General features: G+C 55.0%; 1 protein-coding gene across 2 annotated transcripts in view; it reads right to left on the bottom strand.

Moving 5' to 3' along the window:
• Positions 1-777: 777 nt before the first annotated feature.
• The window catches only part of POR (cytochrome p450 oxidoreductase), a 31,105-nt gene continuing 18,677 nt past the window's right edge, over positions 778-13,205 (bottom strand). Inside the window, exons 1-15 of one of the 2 annotated variants that reach the window (XM_075168880.1) lie at positions 11,976-12,386; positions 11,676-11,724; positions 10,681-10,809; positions 9,934-10,083; positions 8,950-9,074; positions 7,936-8,025; positions 7,364-7,462; positions 6,584-6,700; positions 5,652-5,770; positions 4,322-4,503; positions 4,016-4,165; positions 3,171-3,438; positions 2,565-2,710; positions 2,213-2,298; positions 778-1,964 (exon numbers count right to left, since the gene is read on the bottom strand). In XM_075168880.1, the coding sequence (XP_075024981.1) occupies positions 1,820-1,964; positions 2,213-2,298; positions 2,565-2,710; positions 3,171-3,438; positions 4,016-4,165; positions 4,322-4,503; positions 5,652-5,770; positions 6,584-6,700; positions 7,364-7,462; positions 7,936-8,025; positions 8,950-9,074; positions 9,934-10,083; positions 10,681-10,809; positions 11,676-11,687 (1,818 nt within the window). In that variant the 5' untranslated portion in view covers positions 11,688-11,724; positions 11,976-12,386 and the 3' untranslated portion in view covers positions 778-1,819. Of the gene's footprint in view, positions 1,965-2,212; positions 2,299-2,564; positions 2,711-3,170; positions 3,439-4,015; positions 4,166-4,321; positions 4,504-5,651; positions 5,771-6,583; positions 6,701-7,363; positions 7,463-7,935; positions 8,026-8,949; positions 9,075-9,933; positions 10,084-10,680; positions 10,810-11,675; positions 11,725-11,975; positions 12,387-13,205 lie in introns of those variants that run through there. The other variant, XM_075168879.1, reaches the window with a different exon arrangement.

Raw genomic sequence — 13,205 nt, 5'->3', positions numbered from 1 at the left:
AGGCTCTCCCCGGCCCTGCAGCCACGGCAGCCCCTGCATGTTGAAGGCAGAGGTAAAGAGGCCCTCACATTTCATGGGCTGCAAGCAATCGCTCCCCCGTCAGCCCTCTTTACTTTCAAGGGCAGCTGGAGGCTGTGCACAAGTGCTGGGGGGGGGTCGTACCCCGGGTTCTCCTTTACCTTCGAGCTGCAGGGCAGAAGGGGCTGAGGTGGAGGAGCTGCGGCACCGGAGGGGTGGGAGCACCAGGAGCCTGAACTAGGCTTCACGCTGGAGCTGTGCAAACACAGCACCCTGGTCTCGCGTTTCTGGAGGATGCACACGTAAAAATAAAGGGAAGGTACTGCCTCGGGTCACCGGGGTGGTCTCAGAACAGCTTGCATGCTCTGCTCTGCGGTTTTGGCTCATCTGGCAGTGGGCCCCTGACACGACATGTCAGAGGGAGGGAAGAAAAGCCATCTCCAAGTGCCCCCACACCAGCCCGGGTGCAGGGTGCGGTGGGGACAGGAGGGCAGTGCTGCAAGCTCCCTCCTGTGGCACCTCCTGGCCTGCACAGCCCCATGCCACGGGCTGTGGCCAGAGCTTTGGCCACCCAACGAGCCCAGCGGGACTTCAGTGTCCCTGCAGACTGGGGGAAGAGAAGCCCCGTACCACCACCGGGAACTCCTAAAGCGTTGGGACCCAACCAGCACCTCTAGCACAGCTGTGCCCCAGCCCAGAGCCATCCGTGCTCGCCGCCCTGCCAGGGCTCAGCACCCCAGGGCAGGGGCTGCCCCCAGCCCCAGCTCAGCCTAAACCCAGAGTTGCCGCCTGCTCCCCAGGTTTCCTCCTGGTTCACAGCCATTGCTGCTCCTGCCTCCCTCTTCCCTCTGCCTGAGCAGAGAGAGGGCAGAAGCAAACTACAGAAACAGTATTTTTATTCCAAGGGCAAATGTATTTAAATAATTTACAGTCATTGGACAGCCTGAAAGGTTTGTTTTTTTTTTTTTCATGATTAAATCACAAAGATGTTAAAATAAAAACAGTGTTTAAAAAATGACCATACACAGCATGAGGGAGGGGCTGGGCACAGGGGAGCTGCCGGCTGCAGGACCCCAGGGAGCAAGCAGGGCCCCTGCGGACTGAGATCCCCCCCGAGACCGGGTCTCTTCCAGAGGGGAGAGGAGCCATCCCTCCCCGCTGCGTGCTGGAGCGAAGGCGGGCAGCGGGGGAAAGGAGCGGGGTGCCTGCGGGGTCCTGGTGGCGTGGGGCAGCTCTGTGCTGCCAGCCCCGCATCCTAGAGATGGCCAAACAGGGCAGGAGGGAGGCGAGGACAGATCGCTGCCCCACGCCGTGCCTTACCCCAAACCCGCAGCGCAGGGGGCTGCCAGCTCCTCCACCCCTCTGCCATCCCCAGGCTGCCCGTGCCGGCAGACCAGGGCGGTCTCCAGCCCCAGGGGATAAGGCAACACCTCGTGTTAGGAAAGGACCCCAGAGCTCCCCCAGCACCGTCCGTCCCTCCTGCCCCACATCAGCTGTGTCCCTGACCTCAAGGCAAACGCTGGTGCCATGAGGTGCTCCCTGGGGTGCCGGGGGCACCGCGGCTCCTGGACAGCAGCACGAGCTACCCCCCTTCCCCTCTCAACCCCTTCCACTCCCCAGGGCACATAACCTGCCCCGGGGGGCTGCTGTGGCCCAGGAGGGGTTGGGAGCGACACTGGGGTAGCTGCGGGCTGGGAACGACACTGTCACCCACAGCAGCAGTGGGCGAGCAGGCACTTTCCACCTCCCACGGGCCCACGCCTGGGGACCCGTTGTCTCCCCGGCCCCGCCAGCCCTGCTCTTAGCTCCAGACGTCCAAAGAGTACCGGCCCTTCGTCATCAGTTTCTTTACATAGTCCACGGCCTGGGGCTGGCCCATGTTCCCGAACTCGGCCACGATCTCGTAGAAGGTGTTCTGCACGTCCCGGGCCATGTTGCGAGCATCGCTGGAAACAAGGGGACCGTGAGCGAGGCAGTAACACATCGGAGCCACAGAGCCCTGGTCGCCTCTCAACACCCGAACACGGACGGTTCGCTCACCCCAGCCCATCTGCCTGGCCGCTTGCCCCCCCCGGAACAAGGACAGCGTAACCCTCCCAGGGCTTTTAACGCACAAGCGGGTAAACTGAGTCACGCTTGTTTTCCTGAGAATAAGAATGTTTTCCCAAAGTCCCTTCCCTGCCACCAGACCTACCCGCACACGTAGATATGAGCGTTCCCCTCATTAATCAGCTTCCAGATGTTTTCCTTGTTCTTCTTCAGTAAGTGCTGAACATAAACCTGGCAGGAAACAAGGTGGGAGTGAGGCGAGAGGAGCAGAGCCCCCACGCCACAGGCCATGGTGAGGGAGGGGAAGCCAAGCCCGTGCTCATGGCTCCACAAGACAGTGGAGGTGCTGGGTCCTCCCGTGACTGCCACGGGCCTTCCCTAGCAGCGAGGCTCCAGGCTGGGAGTCTCCAGCCCTCGGGGCCTTTTCCTCCCCCGCTGCCACAGCTGGGAGCGGTGGTGGGCAGGATGAGCAAGTGGCTGGGGGACTAGAGCGGTACCTTCTCAGCCTGGTCCCTGGAGAAGGCGACGTTGAGCTGGGTGAGGACTCCCTCCTGGTGGAAGCGGGCCAGCTCCTCGCGGTACAGGTAGTCCTCACGCTCATGGCGGCAGCCGTAGTAAAGCACCGTCTCGCCCACCTCTTTGCCTGCAGAGTCACGCAGCACCCATCAGCTGGCCCCCCTGCAGCCCCCACCCCTGTCCTCCCCACCTCCCCTCGTCCTGCCAACCCGGGGGAGGCAGAGCTGCACGGCTGCTTCTGTTTACAAGGGGAAGCTCCAGACGGATTCCCAGAAGTACCCATATGCTTTAGAAATGAGTCTAAGTGACTTGACTGTGGTTATTCGGAGACGTGGTGGCAGAGGCCAGAGAACTGCCTCAGGTCTATCTGCTTCCCCAAACATCCTCTGTGGCCAAGAGAAGGACAAAGCATCCTCGTGCTGGGCAAAAACACTTAGCTGCTGTTCACCCTGCTCCACCGCCTCTGCTTTTTGCTAGACCCGCCGGCGATGGGAGCAGCACAAGCTGCACCTTGGAAGCACCAACTGGCCCCGCAGAGCGCCATCCCGCAGCAGCTCCAGTCCCCAGGGAAGTTTCTGGGCACCCACCTTGCTGCTTCAGCCAGGCTCGCTCCTGAATGAAGCCGATGAAGGGGGCTATGCCAGTTCCCGGTCCGATCATGATGACGGGCGTGCTGGGTTTGAAGGGCAGGCGAAACTGCGACTTCCTGATGTACATGGGCACCAGGGAGTTGCTCCTGTTCTCGTCGGGCACCTTGTTCTTGAGCCAGTTGGTGGCCACCCCTTTGTTCAGGCGTCCCGTCTTAGTCTCGTACTCCACCGTCACGGCACAGATGTGGATGGCGTTGGGGTGAACCTGCAGGGAAGGGATGTCAGTGCCAGGCAGAGAGGGAGCTGCAGCAGCCCCACAGCTCAGTCCCTTGTGCTCAGGGATTGGGAGAAGTTTAACCTAATGTTAACATTGGGATGGCTATTCCTGCCCTGGCAGATCAAACCTCCCAGCATACCCCGCACGGGGCTTCTGTCTTGCGCCCGACTCGTCACAGGACCACCGAGCTTCCCTCGGTATTGCCAACAACCTCAGGGCTTCAGGCACAAAGTAAAGAGTGAATTTTGACCAACCCCTAAAATGCCACCTTGCTTCCAAGCCCTGAAAGCAAGGCCTACGGGTGAAGAGGAGCAGGGCTGCAGGGAGGGCGGTGGTGTCAGGGCGCAGCTGGCTGCAGCGTGGGACCCTCTGCAGACCCTGTGGAAGTTGGGATAAGCCCCTCTTCTCGTGCATAGAGATAACTAAAGCTGCCCCCCTCACAGAAAGCGTCACCAGGGCAAGTTCCCCACGTCAGGTCCCCAGCTGAGAGGGGGACGGTGGCACTGTGGAGATGCAGCTGAAGCGGTCTCTCAGCAGCCTCAGTCCCTGCTGGAAGCACGCTCACCTTGGAGGAGGAGGCAATGGAGTAGTAGCGGGCCTGCAGGCGGGGCAGGAGCTCACACAAGTGGTCGATGGGGGGGCGCAGCGAGGGCATGTCCTGCAGGATGGCCAGGATGTTCCTCCGGGCCTCCACCACCCAGCTGAGGTAGAGAGCCTGCGGGCAAGGAGGGCACACGCATGACAACTTCCCTACACGGCTGGCAAACACTCCCTCAGCTCTCTGCAAGCCCAACAGTCCTGGATCCCTTTCGGGGATCCCCCAGCACCCAGTTCAACCCAGCAGCTTTGCTGGGAAGGCCACAGCTCCCACCTTCCCCTCGGCAGCAGATGATGCCATTTTGCGGAGGCGCTCCTGCTCGCCGGCGTCCGTGGCGTACTGGGCCAGCTCGTAGAGGACATTGGTGCGGGGCGGGTTGGTGATGTCCAGGTAGTAGGTCAGGGCTGTACGGTAGGACGTGGGGCAGGGGAAGGGGTGTTTCTTATTGGATTCCTCTGGAGAAGAGAGAGAGAAAAAAAAAATTAAAAATCAGCAACCGCATGCTGTTATGTCAGAGATTTCGTGCCAGCAGCTACATGCAGCGTATGAGAGTGGAGACAGAGCAGGGGAACAGGCTTCAGGGGGGAGAGAGCAGCCCTAGGGCTGAATCAGCCTGTTGGCCAAAGCCCCAATCCCACACTGAAGCAGCTCCAGCACAGGGCAGCTCCCTCTCCAAGCATCTCCCCGTAGCCCATTTTGTGTTTCACAGATGCTGCCTGAAAAAACAGCAAAAAAAACCCCACCCCGTGCTCCCCAGCGGAGCTCTCTGCCCTGAGATATCCATGCACAGAGGCACGCAGCAAACTCCCAGACCTGGGCTGTTCTCCACGGCTAATTTGGCCTCATGCACTTACACCTCCTTCAGATCTGGCCTCAAAAGTGTCCTTAGTCTCCTTCAACCGCGGTCGGTTGTGCGCAGAGCCCCCTTGGGAAAGGTGAGCGCCAGCTGTCAAGGCTGGAGCCAATCAGCTCAGCAAATTAAGAGGTCCGTAAGGGACAGGAATGACAGCGTGAGGCCGGACAACATGGGACACTGCACAGGGGGCCGCAGGCTCCGGCAGTGCATTAAAGCCGGGAGCTCTCCTAGGCTTCTGGGCCAGCACATCCGATGCCTCAGGTCAGGCTGCGCTGCTTCAGGAGCTGCCGTCTCCCTCCTGCCAGAGGCCAGCTCTGCTGGGAACAGTGCCCAAAAGAGCTCTTTGTTATCGGCACACGTGCTCCCTCCTGGCAGTTCAATCGCCGAGCCTGCGCCTCCTCCAAGGACTGAATAACAGCATCTCAGACACTAAGGCCCCTGTTGAGCTCTGGGGATCCTGCGGCAGAGGGATGCTCTGGTGGGCTGATGCTCTGTAATTAGGAGTGTGCTGTTACATAATTTGTTGTTGAATGAGCACACTAACTATATTTCACAAATGACCCACTTCAGCTGGCAAGCGGGCTCCATGCCACCGCAAAAATGGCACGGCATTCGGAGCGGCCACGGGACGTCTCTGTTTGCCTGGAGGTGCCCTACGGGACCTGAAGGTGATCTGGCTCCTGCTCTGGTGGACAGAGGCCATAGCTGAAGGCGAACTGCTGATACTCAGGGGTGATCCATACTCACCATCCAAATTGTTTAGGGACATGATCATATCCAGATCCGTGCCCAGGATCTCACCAATCTGATTCACCAGAGAAGAGTCGTTGGCTGGGTACACCGCCACATGGTCCCCAGACTCGTACCTGGCATGAGAGCAGGAGGAGAGCTCCAGCACCGCTTCGCGTCCACCCCAAGCCTGAGCCGCTCAGCTAGAAGACAAGCGGGCTGGTGCAAGGGGCAGTAGGACAACATCAAGATCTGAGCTGCTACACGGTGCCTGCACAATCAGGGATCCCGAAGAGCCGGCAGTAATTCCACTATTCCACTGTGGAATAATGGTTTTAAGAATCAGGTTTTTTACAAGGGCCCTCCAAGATAACAGCAGTTTTGCCAGAGACTTCAACGAGGCCAGACTTCCAGCAAGGACAGGCCAACTCCCTGACAGGCAAGGAGCAAAGCTGCTCAAAACCTCTGCAGTATTTTGTTACGTTAAGCCACCTGGATTCATGGCTTTCTCACAAGCACACACAGAGGAATTTAAGCCAGCAAGAGGGTTTTTAAGAACAGGGCTTTATTCCCTCTATGCTTGTACACGTAAGCCAGGCATGAGCCATCCCCAGCTCTCCCCTCTCTCATAGCTCATCTGCCCCCTCATTTTTTGAATGGCTCTAGAGAATTCTTGCAGCTGGGACTGCTCAGGTAGGACAGGTACGTGCTCTGGAGGGACCCAGAGCAGCCAGCTGGCATGGCCACGCACAGCGCGAGAGCTGGGACAAAGTCCTGATGTGGGGTACCTGGTATGTGGTACAGAAGCCCAGAGGGGCAGTGTTAAGTAATTATGAGAATAAGGTCTCCTTCTGAAGTGCTGGATGAGGCCAGTGCCACATCCTTGTTCTTTGCTCCTGATGCAGACTGCTCCTGCCAAAATAGAGGAGCAGTCTCCCATGGGAAACTACCTGATTTTGGAATTGGAGATATCCAGCTCCAGATGCATAAGGTGTCGCTCTCCTCCCTCGTTCAGCTTGCGGTTCTCTGTAACCTGGGCCAGGAAGGGGTTCTTGGCATCAAATGGTCTGGAAGGAAAGACAAGGATCCTTTGGGCTACTCTCCTGCAGGCTCACAGTGCTTTCTGTATCCAAGCATGTTGCCTCTTCCTCCAGAGCTGGCTCCCACGATCTGAGCATGGGACTGTCCTGGCTCATGTTTCAAAGCATACCACAGCACAAACCAAATTATGATCCTGCTGCTACCCACACTGGCAAAGAAAACTGATCATTTCCCTTCTAAGCACAGCCCAGCAATCAACAGCTTCTGTCCCATTAAGAACAAGTGATGCAAAATAGATTGGAGGGAATGTCACATCTCAGAGAGATTTCAGTTTGGAAATAATTTATACAGCTAATCTCCCCAAAGCAAAACTGGAAGCAATCATCACGCATTAGCTACGCTGGGAGAGGAAAGGCTCCGAGTGACCTCAGGACAGATGCTGCAAATGTACCAGCCAAACAGCACATGTGAACACAGCCACCTCCTCACACACTGATGATTCATTAATTGGGGAACCCCTGAGAGTCCCAGTGAAGATCTGAGCCCATTTCTCTTGGGCAGATATCTGCCACATGGCTGCATCGCAGAAATGACACTGCTCACATAGCACGTGTTGTTAGAAACATCAAGGACTCCACCGGCCAAAGCCTGGCCCACATACACCCTACCCAGGGCGGTTTGGCACTTACGGCTTCTGGTTCTCGTAGCTCTTGAGACGACCCATCTCACCGGTGTAGACTTTGTTCATGTTCACATCTGTGTGCACCACCAGCTCGTATTGGCGGATGCTGGAAGAGGAAGGGAAAGAGAAAAGAGAAAGAAGTCAAACTGGAAATCACAAGGTACAGTTGGAACCATCATCTGCTTTGCTGGATTTGCTCTAGTCCACAAACAAATGCAACTTCCACCCCTTTGCCCCTCTCGAGACATTAGGGATCAGGCAGACCATGCAGAAAGCCCAAACCGAGAGGAAACATCAGCCTCACTGGGAGCATCACAACCCAGCAAAGCCATCCACAAAAGAACCAAACCCATCACATCCCCATTCAGAACAGAAATCCAGAGTTGGGTTCAAACTCGCACCAGGACAGGCTCAGTCCAAACAGCCCCCCTCACTGATCTACTTCACACGTACCCTCTCAAGTCTGGAAGGGGAGGCAGCACACAGGAAAGGGGACAGCAGCTCAGGGTTGATGGCACAGCCACCAGTCAGAGGTGGCCAATCTCTCTGGCACCCAGAAGAACCTGCTCCCATACACACCTGGATTCTTCTCCTGTAGCCTCCACCCCAAAGTGCTCACACACCGCTGGCCAGAACTGCTCTCTCCAGGTGATGAAGTCTTCTTCCAAGCTAGCCAGGGCAAAAGAGAGATTCAATAACCCTGCCCAAGGGGGAGCAAAGGGGTATTCCCAGAGGAGCCATCTGAGATCCCTATGGACTTCCTCCTTCACCATGGGAAAAGGCATTTGTCCTTGCATCCAGGCAGTTTTGGTATGTCTACATGCCCACAGATCACCAGAAGAGCATCTTCAAATCACTAAGTGGGTGGGAGGGAACTCTTGCTATACCAGCCACCCCTCCCTTCACCAGGTCTGCCAAGGAAGGCTTTGTTATTCGGTCTTTAACCAACCCAGCTCCCGCTTGCCTACTCCTGGCATTAGGTCACCTTCCCAAAAGGCAGATTCCACCAATGCTTATTTTTCTGGGCTCAGAGCCTCCCACACACAGCACATCCCTCTCATCAGATCTTGCAGCCCTTAGAGGTAAAGCCACAGGTTGATGTAATTTCCCAGGTTAAGCTGCTACCGACAGGGTGCTCAGGTAAGCATAGAGAGGTCAAAAAAAAAAAAAAAAAGAAAACTCATTGTCCGAGTTGGAAAATTGCTGCCTTCCGCCATAAAACAAACAGTTCATAAGGAGACAGAGTTTGCCTCCTCCACAGGGATGAGTGAGTTTATCCGTACAACCTGGGTTAGCAATGGAGGTGCAGCAAGGCAAAGGCAGAGGAGGCTAAAAGCCTCCTCGAGTACATAACTATGGTCATTTAAAGCTGATGTGGGATTTCCCAGACACAGGATCCGCCAGGATACTCTACATGTACAGGGATCTGATTGTGGGGGAGAGAGCAGACAGACACACACTCAGACATGTCAGCTCCCACAACTAGCCCTATGGAGTTTATTTCTGTCTTAGTAGCAGAGCCAAATCCCTGCCAAGGTCCTTTCCATGATGCTTTAGCCAGCTCTGACCAGCCCTTCAAGCCAAGCTACTCACTTGCCATCGTCATCTCCCAACCCAAGTTCAAAGATGCGTTGGGCTCCAAGCTCCTCCAGTCTCTTGTCCACATACTTTCCCATGGCATTGAAGTGCTCATAAGTCTTGTTTCCCAGCCCAAAGACCTGGAAGGGAACGCTGATGAGTGTGGAAAAGCAGGGTCTGGACTTTTCCCATCCAGTTGGCATCCTCTGGCCAGTATCACCCAGGAAAGGCAGTTGAAGACAGACAGCAAGACCTATCCCAGCTCCCCATTAGCTATTTGTGGAGTAAGAATCTACCACTGGAGAGTGTCTGGTCAGTAGGCACCACCACCTCCCCTGAGCCAGGCCTCCGGCATGTCAAGAGGAGGCACACACGAGAGCTGCCTGCGTCATCTCCTCGAGGGACCAGCAAGAGCCTGGACTGCCTGGAGGTCAATTGCTGTCCCTCGCCTCCCACAAACCGCTCAGCAAACGTTTGCTCACTGCTTTATACAGCTCCAGCAGGGGATTTTCTCCTCATTTGCAATTATTATGCTGAGTAAGGAATTTGGCCAGGGTTTAGGTGAGGTGGCTGTATCTTAGCCAATTATTCAGCTCAGCACAGGAAAAGAGCTACACGCTCCTCCAAGTGATTTAATTTGCAGGAGAAGATCTGGCCCAGGGCTGCTCCGTTAGCTTCTGAACAGCAGCAGCAGCCTGTAACTCGTTTACAGACCTTGTATTCAGTGCCTGCTGGGCTGTTTGTGGCAAGACATTACCAGTGAACCCTTGTGATTTAGGGAGTGGAGAGAGTACTCCGATATCTGCATTTAAAGCCCCCAGATATATGCTTGCAAGTGTCCACGAAGCTTGGAGAGGAAGACAACAGGGACCACATCCGACACAGGCATACAAGGCATAGACATCACGTTGTGCCTTTACCCAAGTCACGTGCAGGCACAGCGGAGGTCTTCTGACTTTCCTACCCAAATGCAGCATGAACTGGAATTGAGCTACTTACTGCAAATCGGAGACCTGACAAGTCAGCATCAGCCTCCTGCAGCCAGTCGTAGAAGTCTTGGGCATTGTCTGTGGGATCACCCTCACCGTAAGTGGCCATGCAGAACACAGCTAAGGACTTGTCGATCTCAGAGAGGCGACTCAGGTCCGACTACAACCAAAGGAAAGAATAAACCCTCAAGGATCCCGCAACGTGGTTACTGGGCAAGCCTATTCCTACAATACAGCTACCTCTGGTGTGCAGAACAGTACCACATAATGTCAAACAGCTGATTGGGAAAGACCAAACCCACCCAAAATGGCAGGGGAAATAAAGCTAACCACCCTCACTGGACTGCAAGTCAATACTTCTAGCCCATCAGAAAAGCAATGGGATTTTCCATACAAGGCTTTAAGGGACCAGGATCGTTGTTCACTCTGGAGAACAACACAATGCCAATGCCTCTGTCCAAGACCGCAGCAGTATGGGACCAATGCTAACTACAGAAGGAATACGGAGCAAATTTCATGCTGCCAGGGGATGACTCGCAACTCCCAAACACTCCAGGCTACCTTCCTCTTTCAGTCATGTTGCAGTGTTCTCTCCAAACCTGTAGAGTGGCAAGGACCAAGCTCATCTCTGCATCTCTCAGGCTGATCTTTTCTCCCCTAAATGACATTACTAAAAGGGCAACTGTCCCTTGGCCAGGTTCTTTCTGGGTTTTTTTTAGGATGTTATCTATCCTGAGGCTGTTCATGGTTAAATTACCAAGTCATACTCCTCTGGATCCGCTGCCATGCCTCGAAGGCCGTAGCGATGAGCATCTTTGGAGAGACGATTGGCAAACTCCTCTGCTGTACCTGTCTGGGAGCCATAGAAAACCACTATGTTTCGCCCCTGGAGAGAAAAAGAAATCCCTGTGATTACTCATTTGGCAAATGCACAGACGAAGCACATCTTGTCAAAGAAAAAAAAAAAACAAAACATGTGGGATCAGGAGCCCTGGACTGCAACCTAAAGGCAACTAGGAGTCTGCACTTGTATGGGACTCCACGCCGGGTTTGCGGCAGAAAACTCAAGGCTAAGCTGTTAGTAAGAACATGACTCTTGTCAATCTCGGAGGGGTGACTCAGGTCAGACTAAAACCCAAAGCAAAGAATAAACCCTCAGGATTTATTCTCAGCCTCCAGGCTGCAGCGTGACTCCTGGAAACGGGGAACTCCCTGGATGAGAAAGCAGACTTGCCTAAGCTTTGGGAAAGTGCCTAAGCACCAAAGCTCCTGCTCTGCCACAAGCCAGCTACTTTGAAGTAAAACGGAAAATATATCCAGCCCTTGCTTCTTCCTCTGCTTCCTCTTGTGTCCAGTCCAGTGGAGTCAAAAGCTGCCAGTTCTGTGTACAACAATTCCCATTCCAGAGCAAGCCAGTTTAGGAACCAACCACACAGATAAACAACTGCCAGCCAATGACTTTAAAGTCTTTGCCATTTCCCTCCTGACTTTGATTTCATATTACATTTTTTTTTTTTTTGCACCAAATTTTCACTTCAATTTTTTCTGTAAGAACAACTCTCAGGCACAGACTGAAAGACCTATTCCTGCCTGCCCACACAGCCTTCCTCTGGATGCTCTTCGCAGCAGATACGTGTCCGTATCCAAACCAGTCCCCGCTGCTGACAGCTAGGCAGTCTCCAGAGGAAACTGGGAAGGAAACGAGCTACCCCACCTTCCCAGCACCCCGCATAGCCAGAGCAAAAAGCTTACTGTCTTCTTCATCTTCTCAATGAAGCTGCTGTCTCTCACTGGAGCTGCTCTGAAAGACAGAAGGAACCTCCTTTCAGATGGGCATGTTCATTCTTTAAGGTCAGGAATAAGCAAGTGGGGAGAAAGTGGCCCCCAAACCATACCGGACCTCAGAAGGCTACCCAAAGCGTCCCCATCGACCACTCTTATTTACCCTGTCACAGGGATACCCATCGCTCAGCTGCAGGGCTTCTCCTCTGCCCGCAGCCACGGACCAGGGGCTCTCAAGAGCACAGGGGAATAGCTGACGCCCTGCCTTACCTCCATCGGTAAATCCTCCCGCAGGCAAAGCCCAGGAACTCAGCCCCGAGTGTCAGGAAACCTTTACTCTATCAACTGCTCTGAGAGATTTCACAGCTGAGCAGGTTACAAAGATCTTGGAGAGCTACGGTGCAAGAGTAAGTCTCCAGAAAAATCTCAGGTCAAGCCATGGTGGGAGAGAAGGGAACGGAGAGCTCCCTGCTTCCCCCACCACAGAGACAGGCAAGGAATCGGTCCTGAGCCATTCCCCCCAGGGCAGATTCCCCAAGTTTGAAGTCAGACGGGGCTAAAAACCAGCTGTTCCGACCTCAAAACAGTATGCCAGACAGGAGTCCCAGAGCTGGAGAGCCCAGCGGAGCAGACAGACGCAGCTGATCAGACCCACAGAGCCTCCGGCAAGGCGACCGCTGCCCACCGAGGCCCCGCAGGGCTCGTTACGACGCTGGGGTTTCTGTCCCCAGTGCGGATCTCCTTGTATTATCACAGGGAGGTGGCTTTCTCTATCTAAAAGAGAGACAAACCACAGCGGCATCAGAAACATCGAGGCAGAGATTCACACCACTATGGCTACCCTATTAGGTAGGGAGCCAGAAGAGCTTTGCTATCCTAAGCACACCCATGGACTTTCAGCGTCACAGGGTGAAAGGAACCCAGCCCTGGGGACCCTGGGAGCCTCACAAGCAGAGGTGGCTCTAGCTACAGTCAGATTAGGTGCCGGGGTCTTTTCAAGGCAAGAGGACCAGTGCCAGGAGCTCACTTGCTGTCTTCCCCACTGGAGCTTCGGTAGTGGGGAGGAGGAACGTGGGACCCGTTCCCGTTTCTCTTTCACAATGGAAGAATGCAAGGCTGGGTCTCCTGTGGGAAGAGAGAAGCCTCCAGGCAAAAAACAAATGGTTTTGGCTCCGGCCCATGTGAGAATATGCAGAGCTCGCTAACAGTTTCCTAAACTCCGCAGCCCAGAGGGAGGGATCTGTGCGGATGTGCTGAGCCATTTGCAGAGCACACACACACACACAGAGTGGCAGAGGGGGGGACATTCAGCAAAGCATGCCTTCAAGCACCCCTTTCTACCCAAAGGTATCGAGGAGCTCCGTAACCTGGTCTGACGGCTCCGAGCACTGACACAGTCCCATACAGCACGCACTGAAGACGAGCAAACCCTACCCAAAAAAGCTACCCAAGGAGGCTGTGCTCCCAGGAGAGAGCTGCTTCGCACCCCCCACTTTGCTC

The sequence above is a fragment of the Calonectris borealis genome, chromosome 19, assembly GCF_964195595.1.
Source record: "Calonectris borealis chromosome 19, bCalBor7.hap1.2, whole genome shotgun sequence".
NCBI classification, from domain to species: domain Eukaryota; kingdom Metazoa; phylum Chordata; class Aves; order Procellariiformes; family Procellariidae; genus Calonectris; species Calonectris borealis.
This window is presented reverse-complemented; position numbering and strand designations above follow the sequence as displayed.